Source organism: Pristiophorus japonicus, chromosome 11, assembly GCF_044704955.1.
Source record: "Pristiophorus japonicus isolate sPriJap1 chromosome 11, sPriJap1.hap1, whole genome shotgun sequence".
Taxonomy (NCBI): Eukaryota; Metazoa; Chordata; class Chondrichthyes; family Pristiophoridae; genus Pristiophorus; species Pristiophorus japonicus.
In genome coordinates this window covers 60,683,598-60,708,678 of record NC_091987.1, presented here as the reverse complement: position 1 = coordinate 60,708,678, position 25,081 = coordinate 60,683,598, and the positions used below count along the sequence as shown (strand labels likewise).

General features: G+C 40.3%; 1 protein-coding gene across 1 annotated transcript in view; it reads left to right on the top strand.

Annotated features, from left to right (window-relative positions):
* The window catches only part of caska (calcium/calmodulin-dependent serine protein kinase a), a 600,725-nt gene extending 580,532 nt beyond the window's left edge, over nucleotides 1–20,193 (top strand). The window contains exons 22-26 of the mRNA XM_070892703.1: nucleotides 2,366–2,446; nucleotides 2,563–2,643; nucleotides 5,353–5,555; nucleotides 8,189–8,272; nucleotides 18,171–20,193. Coding sequence (XP_070748804.1) covers nucleotides 2,366–2,446; nucleotides 2,563–2,643; nucleotides 5,353–5,555; nucleotides 8,189–8,272; nucleotides 18,171–18,347 — 626 coding nt within the window. The 3' untranslated portion in view covers nucleotides 18,348–20,193. The remainder of the gene's footprint in view (nucleotides 1–2,365; nucleotides 2,447–2,562; nucleotides 2,644–5,352; nucleotides 5,556–8,188; nucleotides 8,273–18,170) is intronic.
* Nucleotides 20,194–25,081: the final 4,888 nt, after the last annotated feature.

Here is a 25,081-nt window from a genome sequence, read left to right as displayed (position 1 = left end):
CCATTCTAAGCAAGCCTATTGCACATGCACAGACCAGGGTGTGGTCCATACTAGGTCATAGACCTTGGGGAGAGAGAGAGGAAAGTAGCTTTAAGTCCTTTGTCCGGCTGTTTTGAGCTTCTTGCAAAACTACAATGCCATACCTCGTGCAAGTATTCTGCATGATGGTGCTGCAGAGGAGATGATTGATTCGACATCATCGCATGAGGAGCACGTAGGGTGATGGGCAGGAGGCCTTACCCACATTGGGTATATCGAGACAGGTGTTCATTCCTGCAACTGAGTGATGCAGATTGTGAGAGAAGGCTGCGTTTCCGCAAAGAAGTTGTAACTGAGATCTGTGAGTTAGTAAAAGTAGACCTGCAATCTAGAAGCATCAGGAGGACTGCTTTGTCAGTTGAAGTGAAGGTTACAGCTGCACTTTCATTCTATGCATCTGTATCATTCTTGGCCACAACTGCGGATGTGTGCGTCATTTCTCAACATGCAACACATATTTGCATTCGGCAGGTGACTGCTGCACTATATGCCCGGAGGAATGACTACATAAAGTTCCCCATGACCTCCCGCTTACACTAACTACTTCACCATGGTCCTAACTGCCACATTTTGCACTGGCCTCCAGACCTTGGGGTGGTTACCATTGCACAGTCTTCAAGTTGGTTCCAGCGTTTCTTCATTTCTTTTGGTGAAACTTTTATGTGACCTCTGCTGGTGTCCAGCTTGTGCCATCTGGCAGCAATTACAGTAACTTGTGCCTGCACTTCGTCCTGTGTAAAATTCTTGGTCCATGAGCCGCGTTGCATATTGTATTGTAGCTCTGATTTTTCCAATGATAATTAAAGTTCTCTCACACAACTGGCTCTTCAAAAATGACCGAATGCAGACCGGGAGCTGTACTGGACATGCAGTCACGTAAAATTTTTTTCGCACATGCGCAGAAGAGAGGGGCATCATATTTTCGGCGCAGACATTAGGCTCCACCCACCCTCCCAAAGCTAAAGGACAGGCTGCGCGGCGCCATGTTCAAAAAATAGAACGGGGAAACTTGCAAGATTTTTTTGGGAGTTGTCGGGGTCAAAAAAAACGGACGTAACTCTTGTAATACGCCAAAAAACGGCATGGGAAAATTGAGCCCATTATCAGTATATGAGGGAGACTGGAATCTCCCAACTCCCCAGTAGCTTTACCTCAATCTGTCTCTGAGCAAGACCAACATTATATTAAGTGGCCACATTGCAATTAGGAAAAGAGGGCACTTGCAGACGATTTAGCATTTAGAAGGGGGACACATGAATAAAGATTATGGAACTGGACAGAAAGAAAAGAAGCACACCCGTTTCGTTAGTGCATTAAGTACTCTAAGCCTCTGCTAACACCAACTAGGTATCCACAGGTCATACAACCACTTCAAGCCCTGGCTTAAAGCGGTCCCGGTCCTAATGTCTACAATTATTTAGAATGGTTCCATGTTTGTGAATAAGGTTTCAAAAGTTGAAATTCAATAAATGTTTCAACTAATTTTTTTTCCTAGTACCCATTTTAATATGTATTAAAAAATAGTTTGTGGAGTTTTGGATTTTTCCATATTAACCTGTGTGTAAAAAGTGAGTTCCTTCCAACCTTCCCCCTCCTCAGGAACAAAAAAGATACCTCTTGCTTTCTTTCTGTTTGATTACAGCTTAGATTTTCTTCAGAAGCTCAGTTCATAAGATACAAAATGTCCATTGATACTGTAAGAAAACTGCCAAAAAAACTAAGAAAGCCCAATAAAAGTACTTACAGAAAAAGTAGGAGTCTGCATTTCATTTTTGTAACTGATTCAGATGTTCAGCAAAATAGTATGTCATTCTGGAAGTTTGCTCTTAAAAATAATATTTATGTTCTATGATTCTGCTAAGTTTATATCATTTTTAATATTATATAATGCTATATGTTATTGAAAAGATGAACATTTATTCCATGAAAAGTAATTTTACCACTACCAAAAACAAATTAAAATGTGTGCATGCAGCATCTTACAATCAACCATTTAGTTTTGAGAGATCTTATCTGAAGACAAATCAGATTCCAGTTTTAATAATTATTCAATTGTATTACCAAATACATTTCACCTCATCTCATCTGTAGAATGTTTTCGTATAAAAATGTTTAATCACAGAATAGCTTGTGTTATTGTACTGCAACTGCATTAGAATAAGCAGAGTAATTAATTTCAATTTGGTACATCCGATCCTAACAGATCTTATAATCCTCATCTGAAAATTTTCAGGAATGTTAAAACCTTTCCCTTGTAGTTTGAGCTGCTTTGTAAAATAATCATGATGCTAATGCAACTTATTCTCACAATGGGCTTCTCTTTTAGTCTTTGACCAACTAGATCTTGTCACATATGAAGAAGTAGTAAAACTGCCAGCCTTCAGAAGGAAGACACTAGTGTTACTAGGTAAAAAAAAATCATTTAATACAAAAATTGTGAAATGGCAATTACCAAACTTTACTGTCCAAATTATATTTTAAAAGTGAATAAAGACTTTTTTCCGTTTTTTGTTTGTGGAAAAGGTGCCCACGGAGTAGGGCGAAGGCACATTAAAAACACTCTGATCACAAAGCATCCAGACAGATTTGCATACCCTATTCCACGTAAGTGATGGCTTTTGAAATATTGCACTTGCCTGAAGTAATGAGTTGTTAAATTCTTAAATCAAAGTTGTTACGGTTTGTTGGACAGCTATAGTTGTTACATACGAAGTATTGTATTCACATAAGCATAAATGAAAATCTTTCTCGTGTGAAAGAACAAAGCTAATACCACATTACAAAGTCTTGGACGTTACTAACTACCATACATTTTCCTCCACCTTGGAGGATGGGACAGTCTGGGATGTGGAATTCTTGCAACCAGTCAGCTGACTTCAGAGTGAGATTCAGACAATAACATGGGCACTGTTGGTTTTCGTTCAGCTTAAAATGCAGTGCCTCTATCTTTTCTGGTTCTCTCGCTAGTGAACTGACTAAGAACTGACACTGACCACCTAACTAAGAATAAATGAGCACAAATGCTAGCAGCCTGAGACCAAGTTTTGCATGGGAGTCATGTTTCTTGTTGCACATACTTTAAAGACTGGTAAATGACTGTGAGGGACATTGTCCAATACTTGTCCAGTTCATTAATAACTGGGTTTTACAATAATTGCAAATGACTTTACTGTTGTATGGATTTTTGTAATTATATTTTCTTCCCCTCCTCTCCTGCAGACAATAATGGGATACAGTCCCACTGGGACCACCATCATTTCATTCTGTGCCTTGACCTGTATTTGAACTGTTGTTCTTTCACTTGTGACAAACAAAAAGATAAGGGGAAATTTAGTAAAATCAACCAATTATTTATTATTACAAGGTAATAAGAGTAGACATTGGCCCATATCTTGTTGGAGTGAGGTATCTCTCGGCATGCTCCGTTGGACTTTTTCTTGCACCCTTCAACTCTAATAAATGTTTGCCCTATAAGTTGATGGAAGTGTGAGCTAATAACTGCTGGGCCAACAAGCTATCTCGTTAACCAATGAGATTTAAGGATTGAGAAAGAAATAGAGGAACAGCGGTGAAGGAGGGTAAAATAGAGAGGGTGAATTAGTCAAATCAGCGACAGAAAGAGAAATAAAGCGAGGAAAAGAAAAATTAGATTGAGAGAAAAAAGACAAAGGAAAAGTGAGAGAAAAATTAAAATCTGAAATGTTTTAAATCTCTGCAGGAATGAGACTCTACAGTTTAAATTGTTCCCTTTCCGGACCAGAGATGTTGATTGTCATTGTATTAGCAATTATCCCATCATTAAAGGGGTACTTGTGCTGTTAAGTATGAGCCCTAACTTTCTGCAATTAATGTGCAAATCCAGCAAGTTCTTAAAAATAACGAGGTTGCAGTCAAGCTGCCGTTTGTGCAAGGCAAATGACTGAGCGGGGTAAATCGACAAAATCGGCAAGTTCTGACAATTTGCAACTCGGGCCGAATCTCTTCACCTGAAATTGCACATTAATGACTGAGTGCATTGTGAACTTGCTTTTATTTTTACAGCAATATTTTGGCCATTATTATTCATTGAAATTTCTGGGCGTTTGAGTAAATCAATAAACCTAAATCTAAGCACCTGTGTTGCTCGTAGAACACGAATAATATTATAATTAAAAGTTTTGATTGCTTTTCAGAATGAATGACTTAGCTGACCTCAATCACCACACAAAAGGTTCTACAATTGGTCTCTGCCTTAGGTTAGGGAGGGGAAAAAATCAGCCAGGATTCCCACTGCTGACCATTATCTAGTGGATTCTGTTCGAAAATGTACCGGCCCCCATTATTGAATTGCCTATGTCTAGCGCTCACAAGAATGGCTGTTGGGGCAAGGTACCTCCATAAACTTCACTCATCCAAAATTCTGCTGGACCCGTATACTAACCCACACCATGTCCCGTTCACCCATCACGCCTGTGCTCGCTGACCTGCGTTGGCTCCTGGCCAGCCAACATCTCCAATTTAAAATTCTCATCCTAGTGTTCAAATCCCTTTGTGGCTTCACCACTCCCTATCTCTGTAACCTCCTCCAGCCCTATAACTCTCTCAAAGACACCTGTGTTTCTCCAATTCCAGCTTTTGGTGCATCTCCAGCTTCCTTCCCCCACCATCAGTAGCCGTGCCTTTAGCCATCTAGGCCCAAAGCTCTGCAATTCTTTCCCTAAATCTCTCCACCTCTCCTCCATTAAAATCCTCCTTGAAGCTTACCGTTTGACCAAGCTTTTAGTCACCCATCCTAATATCTTCTCCTTTGCATTGATGTCAATTTTTTTGTCTAATTACACTCCTGCGAAGCACCTTGGGATGATTTTCTATGCTGAAGGTGCTATTTAAGTGGAAGTTATTGTACCAGATGGCACCCAGCCTGATACTACAACATACACCCGGTGCCCTCACAAAAGGAGAAGAATATAATATTTTTAAATCTGTGCTACGATTAAGTCACTTCATGCTTTCCAACTAATAAAATATACAAAACTGAAAATCAATATTCCCGTTAAGCTGTGCGGCCGCACAGCTGTCTGTGGGTCCTGCACACACCGCTCACCGGCTTTTTAATGAGAATAACCGCGCGTGAGCAAAAATTTTAATGGGCTGCTCAGCCACTTTAAGGGGCCGTGCACCCAAAAAACAATTACAGGGAACACTGCTGCAAATGTGGTCACACATTCATTAGGTTTCAATGTAAGCCTAGAAATGTAGATTTGAGGCGTGAGTTAGAGCCTTAACTTGTGACCTCAATATCTCCCACCAATACAAGATTTTTTGTCTTCATAGACACTACCAGACCTGCCAGAAAAGATGAAGAAAATGGCAAAAATTACCATTTTGTTTCACATGATCAAATGATGCAGGATATTTCCAATAATGAATATCTGGAGTATGGCAGCCACGAGGATGCAATGTATGGAACAAAACTGGAAACGATACGCAAAATCCATGAACAAGGACTGATTGCAATACTAGATGTTGAGCCCCAGGTATTAATAAACAGCTGACGGTCAGTAATCGATAAGGGGGAAAAGATTTGAATGTGAAGATTCCCTTTAAAGACCTTTTATCCCACAATCTGAGTTTAAGGAGTTTAGTGTTACTAATGGATCAGCCTAGGCTGATGCCAATAGAGTGACATTTCTTTTTGACATCACATGCAGTGCTGCAAGGCAAATGCTCATGTACAATTTGTCATGCAAGAGCCATATTCTGCATTTATCTGTCATTGTGCTTTTTATCATCTATTTTATTATGGATGGATGGTAGAAGAAAGAGTGTAGCAATATTCACAGGGCATTTAAATGATTTTTATTGCTTGTTTTCCAATAATTGCTTCATATCTGGAAGAAGCACTGGTTTGCTAAATTCATTTGTTTTCAGACAAATATCTGGATAATTTAGCTGCCATGTTGAAGTGAATGTTGTAATTAGACAAAATACCATTACACTACAGGGCTTCCCGGTGACTTTTAAAAAATGTCGCCATTGAGTAGCTGAACCATGAAGTCCTCTGGTTAGTGCTAAGTTAGTTGATTTCACCTGGGCGCAGTAGGGATACTACCATTGGACTCAGTCTTGTGGATTAGAGAGGTGACATTGGAAGGGCTCCCCCTCCTGATCAGCCTACAATGACCTCTGCTGGAAGTGCATGTGAATGGACTTTGAGGAAAGGAATGGGCTCAACTGATGCTCTTTACAGCTAGCACACTATTGAGGCTCACTGTGAATTATTGTCTACCTGGGTGAGGCACTGAAGGGCAGCAGGTGTCACTATAACTGCACCCCAGCAAATAGTCAATGCTTTCAGGAAAGGAAGAGAGAGGAAAAAAAGTAGAAAGAAAAAGTACATGACAAGATACTAGGATAAAAAAGAGGCAACATTTTGCTGATGTTCATTTAATCATTCATTGTTTATAGGAATTTGATGTTTTCATAATTTTATGATGGGAGATCAGGTCAACTCTTCCATTTTGTAATGTAAAACTATGCATTTTTTTACTGGATTAGGGATAGTTTGAATTATTAATGAGAATCTAAAAAGTAGTTATGAACCTGAACCTTTTTAGTAATAGCTTCACATAGAAACATAGATAATAGGTGCAGGAGTAAGCCATTCGGCCCTTATGTTTACTTCATTTAAATATTGATCAATACAGCAAAATAAATCAATGCAGTGTTCTTATTAGTAATGAGAATGGCTTTTTGAAGAAACTTTAGATTCCCTAAAGGATCAGATGGTCAAGCCAGCATAAACTGAGCCATTACAGACCAGGGAGATCCCTTATTTTAATTCTCAAGTTAACTCGTATTACATGGGGAAGTATATTTGACATAAGCACCCCTGTGATAGGGAGGAGAAAAATAAGGAAGGGATCTCAGCTCCTGATTACTATCCATGGACCACCTGCTAGAAAGTATGCATGAATCTATAAGCTTGGTTGTGATGCCCCTTGTGCAAACAGCCTGCCAAAACCTGTTCACCAACACTTACACATGAAGAATTCCCACTCAAACAAGATACATACAGGAAAGAGCCCTGTGGAACTGTATCTCAGCACAAGCTAGAGTCTTTAGCATGAAAGGGGAGAACATTGGAGTAGAACAAATATATTTTAAAAACCTTCAGAGCTGCTGCTGTATTTCCAGATTTTCTATACATTTCAGCATCTACGGTTCTTAAGGTGGATTTAAAACCTTTTCTTTTAACCAACTCTTAACTATGTAGATTTATATCAAATCAGTTTTATTCAGTGTATTGTGTGCTTTGGATCTTAGGAAGAATTGGATGCTGATTAGATTTATTGTTATTAAAACAAAATCTAATCACTTCGGAGTAGATGGAAATTAGCAATAAACACTCCTATAAAGTGATTAAAATCAAATTTATCACCACCCATTTCTAGTAAAAACATCTGCCTTATAGAGTTTTAACAAAACATACTAAGAATTGGTAGAAGTTTTTACAGTATTCTGTAAAGAAAACAAGGTTCTCTTTTGGGGAGGTCAAGAATTAATTAAATTCATCTAAAAGGAATAAGAAAAGCGAACTGTAACTCCTAATTTATCTGCTGCTAGAATTTGTCATGAGAGAGACTGTAAAATAATTAAGAATGAGCATGTGTACAGTTCCTATTACCCCAGTTAGTCCATTCTGTTTTATCTTAATTTACATATCAACAATTTAATCTCTTTCAGGAAATAACATTGAACTAGTAATTGACAGACTTCCTGGAGTGCAGACCAGCAAATGTTTCCTGAAAAAATAACTACCTTATGATGCATTATGTGCAGACAAAACTGTGTGTTCTAGTTTTCTATATAAAAATCAAGTGGACTTTCTATGTCTGGGAAAAAAATGATAGGTCCACTATTATTTTAAATATGTTTAATCTCACATGTTCTTGCTTTCATTTAAAGTGAACAGAAGGCCAAATAAGTGAGCAACAAGGCAAAGTTCAGACAAAGTTCTATATTCTGTTACTAAGAAAAATGCACTTTGTTGTTCTACTGGTAGAGCTGAGGGATTTAAGTATTGAGCATTTATCCACACCACTAGTTTAATTTAATGCTCAACTCCAGTTTTACTGATCCTCACCACTTAAATCTTAATCTCATACAGGCACTGAAGGTTTTGAGAACCGCGGAGTTTGCCCCATTTGTCGTTTTCATTGCTGCCCCGACCATTACTCCAGGCATGACTGAGGTATGGCAACACTTCTGTAATTTTATCTTAGTTTGAAATTTAGTGATTGTTGTATGTCCTGCCCTTATATTTTAATCATTTCACTGAATGTGAACTATTTGAGCTACAGTGGTAATGTTTAAATGGATATCCGATTACCAATTTAATATTATGACTTTGTGACAACTAATTAATATGCATCTTAAAAAATTGTTCTTGTTAAACTATTCAAATTTGACTCCAATAGTCACAGCTACAACTGAATAATTGTCTTTTAATGAACATAAATGTTTTGTTTAGCAATGGAGTCAGCAATTTTTCTCCCAAAGGTGATTCATGAATCATAGAAATTTACAGCACGGAAGGAGGCCATTTCAGCCCATCAAGTGTCCGCGCCGGCCAACAAAGAGATATCCAGCCTAATCCCATTTTCCAGCTCTTGGCCCGTAGCTCTGTAGGTTACGGCACTTCAAGTGCACATCCAAATACTTTTTAAATGTGGTGAGGGTTTCTGCCTCTACTATCCTTTCAGGCAGTGAGTTCCAGACCCCCCACAGCCCTCTGTGAAGAAATCCCACCTCAAATCCCCGCTAAACTTTCTACCAAGCTTTCTCTGTCTAATGCATATGCAAAACTAATGCAATTTGAAATAGTTAACATTTTTATGGTCAGCCAGATACTGAGAATAGTGACTGATAGTTGTAAGAGTAAAGCACTGATAAGAGTGCTGTGAAACACTTAAATGACAATGCGTAATGTCAGCAATGTCCCAACAGAACAGTTTTTAAAGATTTTATCATTATATTTGTACATCTACATCTACTTCATTCAATTTAACTTCAGGTAACTTCTGAGCTGTGGTAAAAACTTTTGTAAAAAGCGTTCTGCTTGCTCCTCTATGTCTTCATTCAAATTTCAGCTGAAACTGAATTGAATTTGATTGCCAGCAGATAAGTTTCCTTAGTTCTTAACTGGGCTGCATGATATAGCACTTTCAGATGATGCATTGTTTTATCCCATGCAGAAGGTTGTAGGCAATACTGCTTCTGTCTTGCAGAAGTCCATCATTCTTTGTTTTAAGTAAAATTAATGGATGAATATTTTGGTTATCAAGGTAGTGAAGTGGAATACTTTTCTGTTTTTGACACCCAACAACATCTTACATTTATATAGCGCCTTTAATATATTAAAACATCACAAGGCGCTTCACAGGAGAGTAAGCAGACAACAAAATTGACAATGAGCCAAACAAGGAGACATTCCAACAGGTGACCAAAGGTTTGGTCAAAAAGGTAGGTTTTAAGGAGCATCTTAATGGAGGAGTGAGAGATGGAAAGGGGGAGAGGTTTAGGGAGGGAATTCCAAAGCTTATGCCCTAGACAGCTGAAGGCAATGTCACTAGCGTTGGAGCGAAGGAAGTCTGGGATACACACGAGGCCAAAATTGGAGGAACGTAGAATTCTTGGAGAGTTGTTGAACTGGAGGAGGTTACATATATAGAGAGGAGTGAGGCCATGGAGGGATTTGAACACAAGGATGAGAATTTAAGATACTGCAGAGTTTTGGATGAGCTCAAGTTTATGCAAGGTGCAAGATGGGAGGCTGGCCAGAAGAGCATTGGAATAGTCGATTCTGGAAGTAACGACTCTCAATCATCAACGAAGTAATAGAGGGTGTCGTCGACAGTGTTATCAAGCGGCACTTACTCACCAATAACTTGCTGAATGATGCCCAGTTTGGGTTCCGCCAGGATCACCGGGCTCCAGACCTCATTACAGCCTTGGTCCAAACATAGACAGAGGAGCTGAATTCCAGAGGCGAGGTGAGAGTGATTGCCCTTGACATCAAGACAGCATTTGACCGAGTGTGGCATCAAGGAGTCCTAGTAAAACTGAAGCCAATGGGAATCAGGGGGAAAACTCTCCACTGGCTGGAGTCATACCTAGCACAAAGTAAGATGGTTGTGGTGGTTGGAGGTCAATCATCACAGCCCCAGTACTTTGCTGCAGGAATTCCTGGGGTCAGTGTTCTAGGCCCAACCATCTTCAGCTGCTTCATCAATGACCTTCCCTCTATCATAAGGTCAGAAGTGGGGATGTTCGCTGATGATTGCACAGTGTTCAGTGCCATTCACAATTTCTCATAATGAAGCAGTCCATGCCCACTTGCAGCAAGACCTGGATGATATTCAGGCTTGGTTAGTGGCAAGTAACATTCGCACCACACAAGTGCCAGGCAATGACTATGTCCAATAAGCGAGAGTCTAACACCACCCATTGACATTCAACGGCATTACCATCGCTGAATCCCACAACATCAACATCCTGGGGTCAGCATTGACCAGAAACTTAACTGGACCAGCCACATAAATACCGTGGCAACAAGAGCTGGTCAGAGGCTGGGTATTCTGCAGCGACTGTCTCACCTCCTGACTCCCCAAAGCCTTGCCACCATTTACAAAGCACAAGTCAGGAGTGTGATGGAAATACTCTCCACTTGCCTGGGTGAGTGCAACTCCAATAACACTCCATAAGCTTGAAACCATCCAGGACAAAGCAGCCTGCTTGATTGGGCACCCCATCCACCACCTTAAACATTCACTCCTTCCACTACCGGCGCACTGTGGCTGCAGTGTGTACCATCTACAAGATGCACTGCAGCAAATCGCCAAGGTTTCTTCGGCAGCATCTCCCCAACCCACGACCTCTACCATCTAGACGCACAAGGGTGGCAGGCGCATGGGATCACCATCACGTGCAAGTTCCCCTCCAAGTTACACACCATCCTGATTTGGAAGTATAATGCCGTACCTTCATCGTCGCTGGGTCAAAATCCTGCAACTCCCTCCGTAACAGCACTGTGTACCTTCACCACGCAGACTGTAGCGGTTCAAGAAGGCGGCTCACCACCACATTTTCAAGGGCATTTAGGGATGGGCAATAAATGCTGGCCTTGCCAGCGACACCCACATCTCATGAATGAATAAAAAAAAACAAAAGCATTGATGAGGGTTTCAGTAGTATACGGGCTGAGGCAGGGGCAGGAGATGGGCAATATTACACGGGTGGAATTAAACAGTCGTGGTGATAGAGAGGATATGGGGTCAGAAGCTCGGCTCAGAGTCAAATAGGACGGCAAGATTGCGAATAATCAGGTTCAGCCTGAGACTGTGGCCAGGGGAGGGGGATGGAATCGGTGGCTAGGGAATAGAATATATGGCAGGGGCTGAAGACGATGGCAATGTTATTCCAATGTTTAATTGGAGGAAGTTGTTGATAATCTCGAACTGGATATTGGACAAGTAGCATGACAATACAGAGGCAGTGAAGTGGTCAATGCTCCTTCTCCTCTGTCCCTGCAATTTAGCCCCAAGCTCAGAAGAACATCCAATATTTCTACTTCCTTCTGGACCCTCTGAGTGTTAAATTAGTGTCACATTATGGTAAGTTTTGTGATGTTAATCCGTGCCCACTGTAAGGGGTGGTTTTCAGGGGGTCAGCTTTCCCTTCTGACCTTATATGAGCGGTTCCGAATCGCTCCCACACCCTTGGTTCTAGACACTGGAATTATGAAGGGACTGTGACAGACTTGGACAGACAATCGGTTTCGAGGTAGGAAGCAGGTATGGCTTTATTGTATTTAAAAAGAAGTAAAAGGCACACCTTTAATAACACACACACAGACCAATACACAGTGAAGGGTACAACACATTGAATAAAATGTCAAATTACAGCCTGTGGGGAAAAGAATACAACTTAAACTCTAAATGGGGTAAAGAGGAGAATGCAGATACATTTACACAAGTTATCCCAGCCTCCCCCCTCCTAATTCCCCTAACTAACTAAGTTATAGCTCTGAGGGTTCAGGGGCTATGCTCACCAATCCCTTTAGACAGTTGCCGGTGAATCACGGTTTCGGGGTTCGCTGCACTTGGCCTTCTAGGCGAGCCGTACCCCGGACGGAGGAGAGGACTTCGGACTGCGTAGTCTTCGGTTGGGGTGCGTCCGTTGATGCGGTAAGTTGCGTTTCGGATGTATGGGATAAGTATCCACTTTCTTTAGTTTTAGTTAGCCCTTTTAAGTAATTTCTCACCCGTTGGCCGTTCAGAAGTAGATTGTAGAGTGGAAATAGATGTCGATTCTTTGGTTTTTGCTGAGTTGGTTTTGGGTGGTCGTTTCGCTGGTTGTGGTAGCCCGGGTTTGTCAATTTGGTTGCTGACAACCTTCCATTTCGTGGGCCTCGTGCTCAGTCGGTCCTTGACGATTTCTTGTAGGTTCCTTCACTATTCCATTTCTTCACTCCGGCTGCTTGTGTCTGTCTCTATGTTCCCATCTGACCTGCTAGTTTTGTGTTCTGCTAGCTTGTGTTCTGCTAGTCTTTGTAAAACTGGGGGATAGATATATCCCCAAAAAAGGCTCCGTTATCTCCCATCAAATCTCTTGGGCTCGGTTTAAACTGTTCTGCCCATTGATTTTCAAATGTCTCCTTTGTCAGCAGTAACTTGATTAGGGTGTGAGAATGTGCTATCACTGGTTTTGCATTGTTTTAGGATTGTCCAGTTTCTTGACCATGATTTCCATTGTGCTTGATTGGGTAATTCGATTATCTCTTAGGGGTGAATAGCCTGGGGTCCTTAATACACGAATTTGCTTCAGACGTTGGCTCTACCTCCTGTATTTGGTAACTCTTTTTCGCAGCCAAAATGTTGTAGAATCTTAAAATTGATATGCTCCTTCCCATAGATGTTTAGGGGATCTCAAGCTTCTGTAATTTAGGTCCATTTTGAATTCCCTTTCCTATGAGTCCAAACACTGGGGGGGGGAGGGGTCTCCATGAATGCACCCCCTTTTATCCCCCGCAGGCTTCATCTGCCCCTTTAAATTCATTTTAAAAGCCCAGAAAGGGATTCTTCTCCTCTGTAGAGGAAAGGTACCTGGAATCTTTGCGAGATATTGGTAAATTCTACACCACTTGGAACCAATTTGGGACTGCCCAAACCCATTTAATTGTAGAATCATAGAAATATATGCCACAGAAGGGTGCTATTCTGCCCATCGTATCTGTGCCAGCTGAAAAAAAGCTATCCAGCCTAATCCCACTTTCCAGCTCTTGGTCCATAGTTTTACAGGTTACGGCACTTCAAGTGCATATCCAGCACTTTTTAAATGAAGGTTTCTACCTCTACCACCCTGTTGGGGTAAAAGGAAGACTTCTCTTCCTCGAGGTGGACTCCCTGATATAAGGGGTCGACACCTGCCCTTTCCCTCTGTATAACGACCACGGAATTAAACAACCGAAGCCTTCAGTTCACCGGTTTATTATTCGAACATGCTCAGGAAATGTTCCAGACGAACACTTCAAAGTACAAGAGTTCTACAAGCACAGATATACGATTTTTCGATTTGTACGACCCTCCTACAAAACCACTGATCGGCCTACTACTACCAGCGAAGTTACATTGATTTGTTAACTCTTATCAGACGAACTCTGTGTGGTTCACCCCATCTGTTCATCTCCCATCACATGTCACCTTCTGGAATGTGTTATTAACTTTTTTCCCAGGGTGGTGCCTCCTTATCCTCTCCCAAGAACTTTAGTCAAAACTACCAGTTCCCCTGCTGCTATAATCTATGCTTCCAAACATCTGTTCTAAGGTTAATAACGGATGGTTCATTAACCATCAGGCTTCACTATTCCCTTCTTATTAGCCCAATGCAAGTGAGTGTATAAGCGTGCTTTACATACATAAGCGGGTTATACATAACCGGTCAATATTACAATCCATACCATAAGACAGAAGAACTCTTGATTCCTCAGAATCTCCTAATACTGATAAGCCCTCTTAATCTGGACCATTTTACGTGTCAGATCAATTCACTGCCTTCAGTATCTCCATTTATGACCATCAGCGTGACAGTCTGTCTCCACTCTAGTGACCGTTTTTTATCCCCTTACCCTTTCAGGCAGTGCGTTCCAGACCCCCACCACCCTCTATATGAAAAAAAATTCTCCTCAACTCCCCTATAATCCTTCTACCAGTTACTTTAAATCTATGCCTCCTGTTTATTGACCTCTCTGCTAGGGGAAATGGATCCTTCCTATCCATTCTATCTAGGCCCCTAATTTTATACACCTCAATTGGGTCTCCCCTCGGCCTCTTCTGTTCCAAAGAAAACAACCATAGCCTATCAAATCTTTCCTCATAGCTAAAATTCTCCAGCCCTGGCAACAGCCTCATAAATCTCCTCTGTATCCTCTCTAGTGCAATCACATCTTTCCTGTAATGTGGTAACCAGAACTGTATACAGTACTTTAGTTGTAGCCTAACTCGTGTTTTATACAGTTCTAGCATAACCTCCCTGCTCTTGTATTCTATGCCTCGGCTAATAAAGGAAAGTATCCCTTATGTCGTCTTAATCACCTTATCTACCTGTTCTGCTACCTTCAGGGATCTGTGGACATGCACTCCAAAGTCCCTCTGTTCTTTTACACTTAACAGTATCCTACCATTTAATGTGTATTCCCTTGCCTTGCTAGCCCTCCCCAAATGCATTACCTCATACTTCTCCACACTGCTACTTTTCTGCCCACCTGACCAGTTCATTGATATCTTCCTCACAGCTTTCTTCCTCACTATCAACCACACGGCCAATTTTTGTATCAACTGCAAACTTCTTAATCATGCCCCCTACATTGAAGTCAAAATCATTTATATATACCACAAAAAGCATGAAACCGAGTTGAACCCTGTGGAACCCCAGAGAAAACTGCCTTCTCGTTACAAAAACACCCATCAACCATTACCCTTTGCTTCCTGCCACTGAGCCAATTTTTGGATCCAACTTGCCACTTTCCCTTGGATCCCAGATAAGACTGCAACAGCCAAAAGGAAGAAGACTGTCGCACTAGATTGGAGCCCAAGTCCCACAGGTGAATGGACAATGCCGTCAATCCACTATATTATCCAAACCCCCAATAGAAGCACAGATTTTATCAGCCAATTGTAGAACAGCACTAATAAGGTTGTAGATCAATCAATTTTAAGGAACAAGCATGGTGGCAGGAAGCAGCAGTGGGAGCTTAACCTTGTGGGAGAATTATATATTTGAGAAAAGAGTTTGCAGCAAAGGGATTTCATTAACCTGATGCTTTGTCAGAGGTAAACTAAATTCATACAGCTCACTTTTCTGAATGGAGCCTCAGTCACTTTCTCTTTTTGTCTGTTTCTATATTTTTTTTATTATTTGAACTCACATTTTATGTTTATTTTCTTGCATCCTTTCTGATCTTTACATAGCTCCCGAGGTGGTGCAAAAAGCTGCCTGTAAGTATTTGCATTAGCCAGGGATGTCTGTGAAAATGCTGTTTCAGCTCTAGCAATTAGTGATGTTGTAGTCTTCATTGAGAAAAGGTTAGCTTTTCTTCCAGTTGATGTTTCTTAGAATGTGAGCAAAGGCTATTATTTTGCTCTTTGTTCTTTAAGCCTTTTAATTACTTGATCAAAACATCAGCTTTCTAGACAAAAAGAAGACATCTGATGTCATTGATGACATTAAGGAAATCTGTATGCATCTTGAATAAAGTAAATAGATTTTGAATCTTCTATTTAAAACCTTTCTAAAGGTCTTACTTGAAAACATTTTAATCTAACCACATGACCTATTTATCCAGTTCATACATGTACACTATTTTGTTATTTAGCATTGCTGATCAAATAGAATCCGAAGAAATGTTGTATCATATTAAGTGGAAAATATTAGCTAAAGAAACCCTTTTTGACACCTTTAACATTGCCTTCTGCGTAACGCACAAATTTGAATTAAGCAATTTGCATTTTTTTAACTAATTTTAGTTAGTTGATTGCTGCTTTTCCAATTTCACGGAGAAGAATCTGATGATAACTTGTATTTATGTAATGCATTTAATGTAGAAAAAGGTCTCCAGCCACTTCACAGATGCATAAGGAAAATAGATATCAAACAACAGATGGATAAGTTAGGAGGGGTAATGAAAGGTTTAGTCAAAGAGCTGTCTCTTAAAGGAGGAGAAAGAAGTGAAGACGGAGGGATTCAGAGGGAATTCTAGTAAGTGGAGCCTAGACAGCTGAAGGCTACCACTGGTTGGGCAAATGAAGCTAAGGATACACAAAATGCTGGAAGCAGGAACAAAGTTGGAGGGTGGGGGGGCAGGAGGAGAGTTGTAGGGTTGGAAATGGTTACAGGCGGTGGGGGGTGCGGGATGAGACTATGGATGGATTTAAAGTTGAGGACAAGAATTTTAAATTTCAAGTACTGGGAAACTAACAGTCACTATATGTCAGAGCGATGAGGGTTGGGTGAGCAGGACTTGGTGCAGAACAGAATATGAGCAGCAGAATTTTGGAAAAATTTGAATTAATAGAAGATGGATGATAGGAGGCCAGCAGGGAAAGACATAGATAGACACATCCGTTTAGAGGGTTCTAAACCTCTCAAACCTGCTATTGTTTCATGAGTTCACCAGATAAAATACATATAATCTACTCCCTCTGATAAATCTATGTGCCCTCCTCCATATATTTAAAAAAAAGCTGTCATATGAGAGCTTTCCAGTAATCTGCTCCCATTCTCTAGTTTGGTTTACTCATAAATATGGAAATACATAGGTGCAGCAGCTTAACTGTCTTGTCTGCTATATCGCTTGACAATCCCCATCCCTTGCACATCAGAACACAGATTCTGAATTTAGACAGTAAATGCCATTGGGCATGGTAACATAGTGTTTATGTTACTGGACTCGTAATCCAGAGGGCTGGACTAATGATCTGGAGATAATAGTTCAAATCCCACCATAGCAGCTGTGGAATTTAAATTACATTTTTAAAAATCTGGATAGTATCAGTGTAGCTACCAAATTGTCGTAAAAACCCATCTGGTAGGGTCTTTTAGGGTAGGAAATCTGCCGTCCTTTCCCAGTCTGACCAATATGTGACTCCAAACGCACAACACTGTGGTTGACTCTTAACTGCCCTCTGAAAGCAACTCTAATTGTATTCAAGAAGGAGACTCACCACCACTTTCTCGAGGGCAATTAGGGATGGGCAATAAATACTGGCCTTGCTGGTGATGCCCACATCCTGTGAATGAAAAAAAAAACAGGCAATTGATCTAGGCTGGGCAGGGTTTTATTGCTTTTTCAGGCTTAATCAGGAGAAAGCAGCAACACATGTATCCTGCCCTCTAGAATACATTGCAGTTGATTAATCAAATTTTAACCAAATTAGCTCTTTATGGTAAAGCTCATCACAAAACCACTCAAAACCACAAGCTTAATGAGAACATGATTTGCACTGAACTGTCACTAATAAGGAGGAAGACACTTAGAAGATAGTCCAATTGGCTTCTCTCTTGAATAAAACAAATACTAAAAGATTTCACAGATTTTCCTGTACATCTGTATTCAATCAGAGTATATATGACCTCAATGTTGGATAAAATTGTGAAAAGCAAGATATTCTGATTCATACTTTGGCCTCTTTTAGACTGAAATGTTTTTGTGTGTTCAGTACATCATGGGGAAGATGAGATCCTATGTATTGCCTCACTCGCAGCATTGTTTTCCTGCAACTTACCAGTTGATTGGTAAATACAACTGAAATTGTACAAAACACCATTAAACATTTTATTATTTGCAGATCACCTATGAACAACTACATAATGTACAGTGAAATCCATATATATGTTGCTCTGACACAAGAACATTGCTGTCATAAGAAAACAAATGCAGATTTCTTCCTGCCTCAGTACTGGTTCAGCTATACTCACCATATCTGTTTAACACATCCCTGTCTACTGTGTGTAGGAAGATTCCACTTGATACTGACATAAATGGTCTCCTCTTATACATTAATTATAATTTAATATATCTTTATATTCCTCAGGATGAATCTCTTCAGCGTCTGCAGAAGGAATCAGAAATTCTACAGAAAACATATGCACACTACTTTGATCTAACCATAATCAACAATGAAATAGATGAGACCATCAGGCATCTGGAAGAAGCCATTGAACTTGTGTGTACTACACCACAATGGGTTCCTGTATCCTGGGTATATTAAGGACTGGACAGAGAAACTATGAACTTTATCATTCCCTAGCACCACCCTGACGTTAGACTTTGTAAATGACCTTGCATCAAGTCTTGCCCCTTATAGACTGCCTAGGATTAGTGTGCCCTAAATTTTTTGACTATTGTCATGTCCTACTAGATGGATGGAGAGAGAAAATTACCAAACTCTTAGTGACAGTGTCCCTTTTTAAAGCTGTGTAAGGGTTGTACTTCAGTTATCAAAAATCAGATCTACAAATGCCTCCTGATCTATACATATCCAAAGTCCCACATGGTTCTGTAAAACTTACTTGAATACTTGTTTTTACTGAGATTTTTTAAAGTAAGCTTTAAAGCTCATAAACCCACCCAATTTCTTTGGTAAATGTTTTTCAAATATGAATCTATTTGATTTAGCAGTATAAATAGTGCAGTCCGGCTCCCTTGCTCATTATTTGAAACTTAATTTCACTTTGGTGATGATGCATTATAAATGCAGAATTTACATCTTTTGAAGTCCTCAAATATCTGTCAAAGTCATTAATCGATATTTTGAGTCTGCAAAGTTACAGAGGTCTACAATCATATTTTTGGAGGCTAGGTGTAGTAAGAGCATTAAGTAGATTTGATTTTTCTACATAAACCAGTCAAGGTTAATAAAGGGGATACCGTCATTTACAATTTAAAAATGTACAAACATTTTAGGAATTTGAATCAGGTTTTACTGCATGTGGACAGTTACAAGCATTCATGCTGTTGGTGTATCTGTATTGGAAACTGTATTCTACAGCAACGTACATTCCATTTGTTGGAAAAATTACCCAAGGGAATTATTATTCAAAAAACTGTAAACCTATGCACATCCCTTGCATTGTGGGCAAGTTTATAAATGACTGATTTTTAATCATGTAGTGAAATGTGTTTGTACTTTGTTGCAATTTAATTTGTTCTAAAGGGGAAGAATTACCAGTTTCGCCATTTCAGATATGTGTCGTCTTTGAATATAAATATTTTAATTACGTTCCGTCTGGAAAAATTGTTTAATTTTTATCATTGGAGTAAATGTATTAAAAATGCACAAATTTTACTAAAGAAATACTGTGCAAAGAAGAAATAGTTTGTGGTCCGATACAAGCAGTCAGCTCACATCATTACTTCATTCAAACTGGCCTGCAATGCTTCTGAAGATGACAACAAACACAACTGCAATTGGACAATTTTTTTTAAATTATCTTCCTTTTATGTGGTCAGTTTTTCTGATTTTTTTTTATTATTCCCTAATTGTCTTTCTACAAGCTTATATTGAACTCAACCTAACCCAGCCATGTAAAATTGAATAGGCTGCAAATATTGACCTTCAGTACAGCTGCCTAAGACATTATTGTGTTTCAATTACAGGGCTGTAAGTTCTATACTCTTGTAACTGGTCAATGGTAAGACCAGTATGGTGCTGGCCGTCGGGAACTGAACAGTACCTCTGGTCATGTAATATAAAAATGAAAATACTGTGGAAAAATGTAAAAGAAAATGAAGCACAACTTCACAACTGGAAATTATTGAGCATTTTCATATTTTCTGGAAAGTCCATTCAGATAAAGAGAAATGGTATTTTATAAAACTGTTCCCACCAGGAGTTTAGAGCACAGAGGAATGCATTGTTTGCCTTAAGACATTTTGTAACTTAATTCCTGATTTCTTTGATGTAATGCCATTCCTAACAGTATTGAAAGGAGATTTACATATCTGTTATACATTTCAGAAAGTGCATATTGTTCAATATTGCATAAATGCCGTGGATGCTTTGGTGAAACACAATTGGCTATGGAAATCTGTATTAAAGGACAAGTGGTACAGTTGAGATTCTTGAATAATTGAAAATGATCAAATGTAATGGGAACATTTTATTTTTTTTAAGTCATGATTAATATGATTACTTTTCTTCAATCTACATACAAACTGAATAATTTTATAGTTTGGTGCTTAATATGTTCAACAACAAACACTTCAACTGAAACAGTTTAATGTTATTAATATTAATTAACAAAATGCTGTTAATTGAATACCAATAAGTTTTCATCTGCATTCAGATGTCAGCAATTAACTGTTTAGTCATTGATTTTGGTATCATGGAACATAGAATATGTGAATCTCAGAAATCCAGAAATGTCATCCAACATGACTAATGTAGATAAGAATAAATATAAAGTTTCTGGTAAGGTGGGGGAAACCCTTGTCCATTTGTACTATAGAAACCACACAAAAAATGTAAACCCTTATTTGTGCATAGTGTAGATAGAGTTGGTCGTATGCCATTGATAATTTAGATGATAATTATCAGATGAATAGCGTAATTAACTTAGATCTCATTGGCACTTGCCCTTCTCTAGTCAGGAGGAAGATAGAAAGTCTAAGATGTAAATTTTTCAATATCTGCATCCTTCATTACTACCTAAAGGGAAAGATGTTTCAAGTGATGCCAGCTGGCTGATGTCCATTTCTTTTCTCCTTCTCCAAGATGGAATACCTTACTTTAGAGAAAGCAGGAAAGGGGTACAGAGGTGAATGATCAGCCATGATCTTATTGAATGGTGGTGCAGGCTCGAAGGGCCGAATGGCCTACTCCTGCACCTATTTTCTATGTTTGCACATTAGTCCATCTGAAAATTAATAGAACTCAACCAACCGTGGAAAAAGTTTTTCATGAGCACATCTACAAGCAACATATGAGTCAAGAACTAAACTGCAGTGAGGCAGAAATCATTGAGTTACTTTTTTTTAAAAAGTAGTAGTATCTGTGTGACTTGAAACTTGCTTGACACTGCAACAGAAGAGCATAAAAAGAAAATGTTCTGTCTGACAGTGACTAGCAAAGTTCCCTATTCTACTTGACTTTATTTGAAAATGATTTGGGAAGAGTATATTTGTATATATAAAATATATATATTTAGTGTTAGCCTTGATTCAATGGTATCACTCTCACCTCTGAATCAGAAGATTGTGGGTTCAAGCCGCACTCCAGAGATGAACATTTAATCTAGGCTGTCGTTTCAGTGCAGCACTGGAATAGTGCAACATCTGAAGTGCCGTTTTTTAGATGAGACTTCAAACCGAGGCCCCATTTGCCCTCTCGGATGAACATACAAGATCCCATGGCACCATACAAAGAAGAACAGAGGAGTTTTCTCGATGTCCTACCCAATGTTTATCCCTCAAAATAACGTCACTAAGACTGATTACCTTGTAATTTATCTCATTTGTTTTTGAGACCTTGCTGTGCACAAATTGCCACATTATAACAATAATTGCACTTCAAAAAGGTACACCATTGAGATTTCATGAGGTTATGAAAGGCACTATATAAATCCAAGTTCTTTTATCTTTGTATATTTAAAATTCTTCCATAATTCTGTCATTTTTCCTACTGCACGATTTTGATAGCGAGCACTGACTTTTATAATAGGGTGCTATGAACATAGCCATGGGATATCTACTAGTATGTAACCCATTTGGAATTTCCAAGCTCTTCTGGCCAGGTGACAGGGATAAGTAAGATGAGCAACATCCAAAAAATATGTTTAAATTACTTTCTCTAACCTCCTCCAGCTCGACCACCCATCACCCCCAAACTCACTCACTCTCTTCCTGGGATTCTGACCTCGTACATTCTTCCCACTGCCTCACTTCCCTCTACCATTGGCAGAATTCCTTCCTTAAACCCTCTGCCTTTCCTCCTTAAGACTCCCTTCTTCCACCTTTAGACACAGTTTTTGATGATCCCTCCCAATGGCTCCTTTGGCTTGACATCCATTTTTTTTAATCTCATGCCTTTGCTTTCTATATTAAAGGCACTGTATAAATGCAAGTTGTTGACTGGATAAATAAAGCAAATGGGAAATGAATTTTAATGTAAAAGAATGGAAGATTATGCACATTAGAACAGGAAATGTAAAACGTGCACATAATGAGGCAGGTCCATTTGTAAAGGTAGAAAAAGAAAAGCCTTTGTGTGTACTAAGAAAATGTTCCATCAATGTGAAATTAGCAAAAGGTAAATAGATTTTTAGGACGTATGATTATAAGTCAGAACAAGTTATTTTAACAGTGATGGGTCACATTGGCATTTTTGAGCACGTTATTTTCAAATACCATGATACATTGGATAGAGTTCAGAGCAGGGTGAAAAGGATGATTGTGAAATTTACGACTCTAAATTGTAAGGAAATACTCATTGAATACTCATCTACTCCAGAGTGTAGTAGATGACACTCGTGTGAGCATCAACACTTCTAAAATTAATCCCATTGTCTACATGAACAGAAAAGGATTCCATCCAATTAATGTTCAGGTAGACTCTGGCTATAGAAACATTACAATTCAGTCAATGCCATTTATCCAGGAAGCACCCATGATACCTTTAATTTGCAGCAATGCATGGTACCTACATTACTTGAAGGCTCACATAGATTGAACGGATGGCTGCTGGGAGACCACGACTAACCTCTGTACTGAGAAACATATGAGCAAAAGCAGAATATAACTACAGGGCTGTCTCGCCTGGCATCACTGTAGAACATCCCATTGTGATGCTAAAGTAAAGATTCCATTTCATCATCATAGGCAGTCCCTCGGAATTGAAGAGGACTTGCTTCTACTCCCAAAGTGAGTTCTTTGATGGCTGAACAGTCTGACACGAGAGCCCCAGACCCTGTTACAGGTAGGACAGACATTCCTCGAGGAAAGGGGTCGGTGGGGCTGATTTGCCGTGCGCTCCTTCTGCTGCCTGCGCTTGGCCTCTTCACGCTCTTTGCGTTGAGACTTGAAGAGCTCAACGCCCTTGGATATACTTTCTCCACCTTGGGCGGTCTTCGGCCAGGATCTCCCAGGTGTCAGTGGTGATGTCGCATTTTACCAGGGAGGCTTTGAGGGTGTCCTTATAACGTTTCCGCTGTCCTCCTTTGGCTTGTTTACCATGAAGGAGCTCCGCATAAAGCATTTACTTAGGGAGTTTCCTATCTGGCATGCGAACTATGTGGCCTGCCCAGCGAAGCTGATCGAGTATGGTCAGTGCTTCAATGCTGGGGTAGTTAGCCTGGTCGAGGACACTGATGTTGGTGCGCCTGTCCTCCCAGGAGATTTGCAGGATCTTGCGGAGACATTGTCGGTGATATATCTCCAACAACTTGAGGTGCCTTCGATACATCGTCCATGCCTCACATCCATACAGGAGGGCGGGGGTATTACTACAGCCCTGTAGACTATGAGCTTGGTGGTAGATTTGAGGGCCTGGTCTTCAAACACTCTTTTCCTCAGACGGCCGAAGGCTGCACGGCTGCACTGGTGCACTGGAGGCGATACTGAATCTCCGCATCAATATCTGCCTTTGTTGATAAGAGGCTCCCGAGATATGGGAAATGGTCCACGTTGTCCAGGGCCGTGCCGTGGATCTTGATGATTGGAGGGCAGTGCTGTGTGGCGGTGACAGGCTGGTGAAGGACCTTTGTCTTATGGATGTTAGGCATAAGGCCTATGTTTTCATATGCCTCAGTGAATGCCTGAATAGTCCAAATGGAAATGTAGAGTGCTCCTCTATAACCCAATAACTGCCTCCAAAGTATTTATGCCCTATTGGTTACTGCATAACTTTGCAATACAAAGAGGAGTAAGCATGCAGCAGGACATTGTAGAGACCAATGGTGCAGCAGTACAAGAGGAGGGGGAAATGGAGGAAACAGAGGTGCAGGTAGGAAATCTGGTGTGACAAGCAATCATTGGCATCTGCTTCCAGTAAATCCCAAATCCTGTCCCTACACAAGCATTGTAGACAAATCAATGGCCGTGCAGTGCTCCTAGAACTTATATGCTGTCCATCTCCTTCCAATGTATCTTAACTGCCACCTTACACCATCCTGTCATTAGTTGGTATCTTAACGTGACGATTCCCAACAAAAACAGTCTGCAGAAAGCAATAACGTGCCGGTATCTATGTAACAGCATTTTTATTGTCTACCACTGTACTTCGCTTTGGTGGTCCTACCACCCATTCTACATCTAGTGGTCTCTCAGTGAAAGGAGCAAGTTTAGCAGCAAGCTGTCAGTGGGCCTGAAGGGATGAAGGTGGCATTGTATGTCTGATACACAGTCATGAGATGACCCTACTACAGTTGTGATGGCAGTGGCTGCTAGTGCCTGCCTATTAACTGACACTTCTTTAATCCTTTGAGGGGGTGGGCTGGTTGGAAGGATGCAACCTGAGAGGAAGTTGCTGGGAGGAGGGGGGATGCACAGAAGACCAGAGTTGGAGAATTGGAGAGCACAGGAGGGAGGAAAAATTGAAAAGAAGGGGGTAGGGGGCTAGATTGGATAGCCCACGAAAATGGGTGCGGGGATCGCGATGCGCCCGTTCAATGTAATGCAGGCAGGATGCCATCTTCACATTGCTTGCTCATTCGCCTGAATTCTGCATACAGCCAGCACTAACTGTTGATTAGCTGCATGCATCGGCAGGGGGCCCCAAAATCAATACTTGCTAGAACTATTTAAAGCTAGCCTGCACTGCTTAAACCTAGTCTGCACCTCTTAAAGGGGAGGTGCATTGTGGCTGGAGCAGATGCTGGGAGTTCTGTATGAGCTGAATCTGACCTGGGAAAAACAGAAGAATGACTGAACATGAGCACCCAGGTATTTGGACATTGCACTGGAGGTATCGGTGCAGGAGGTAGAAATTAGGAAAGCTGTCCAGTATAG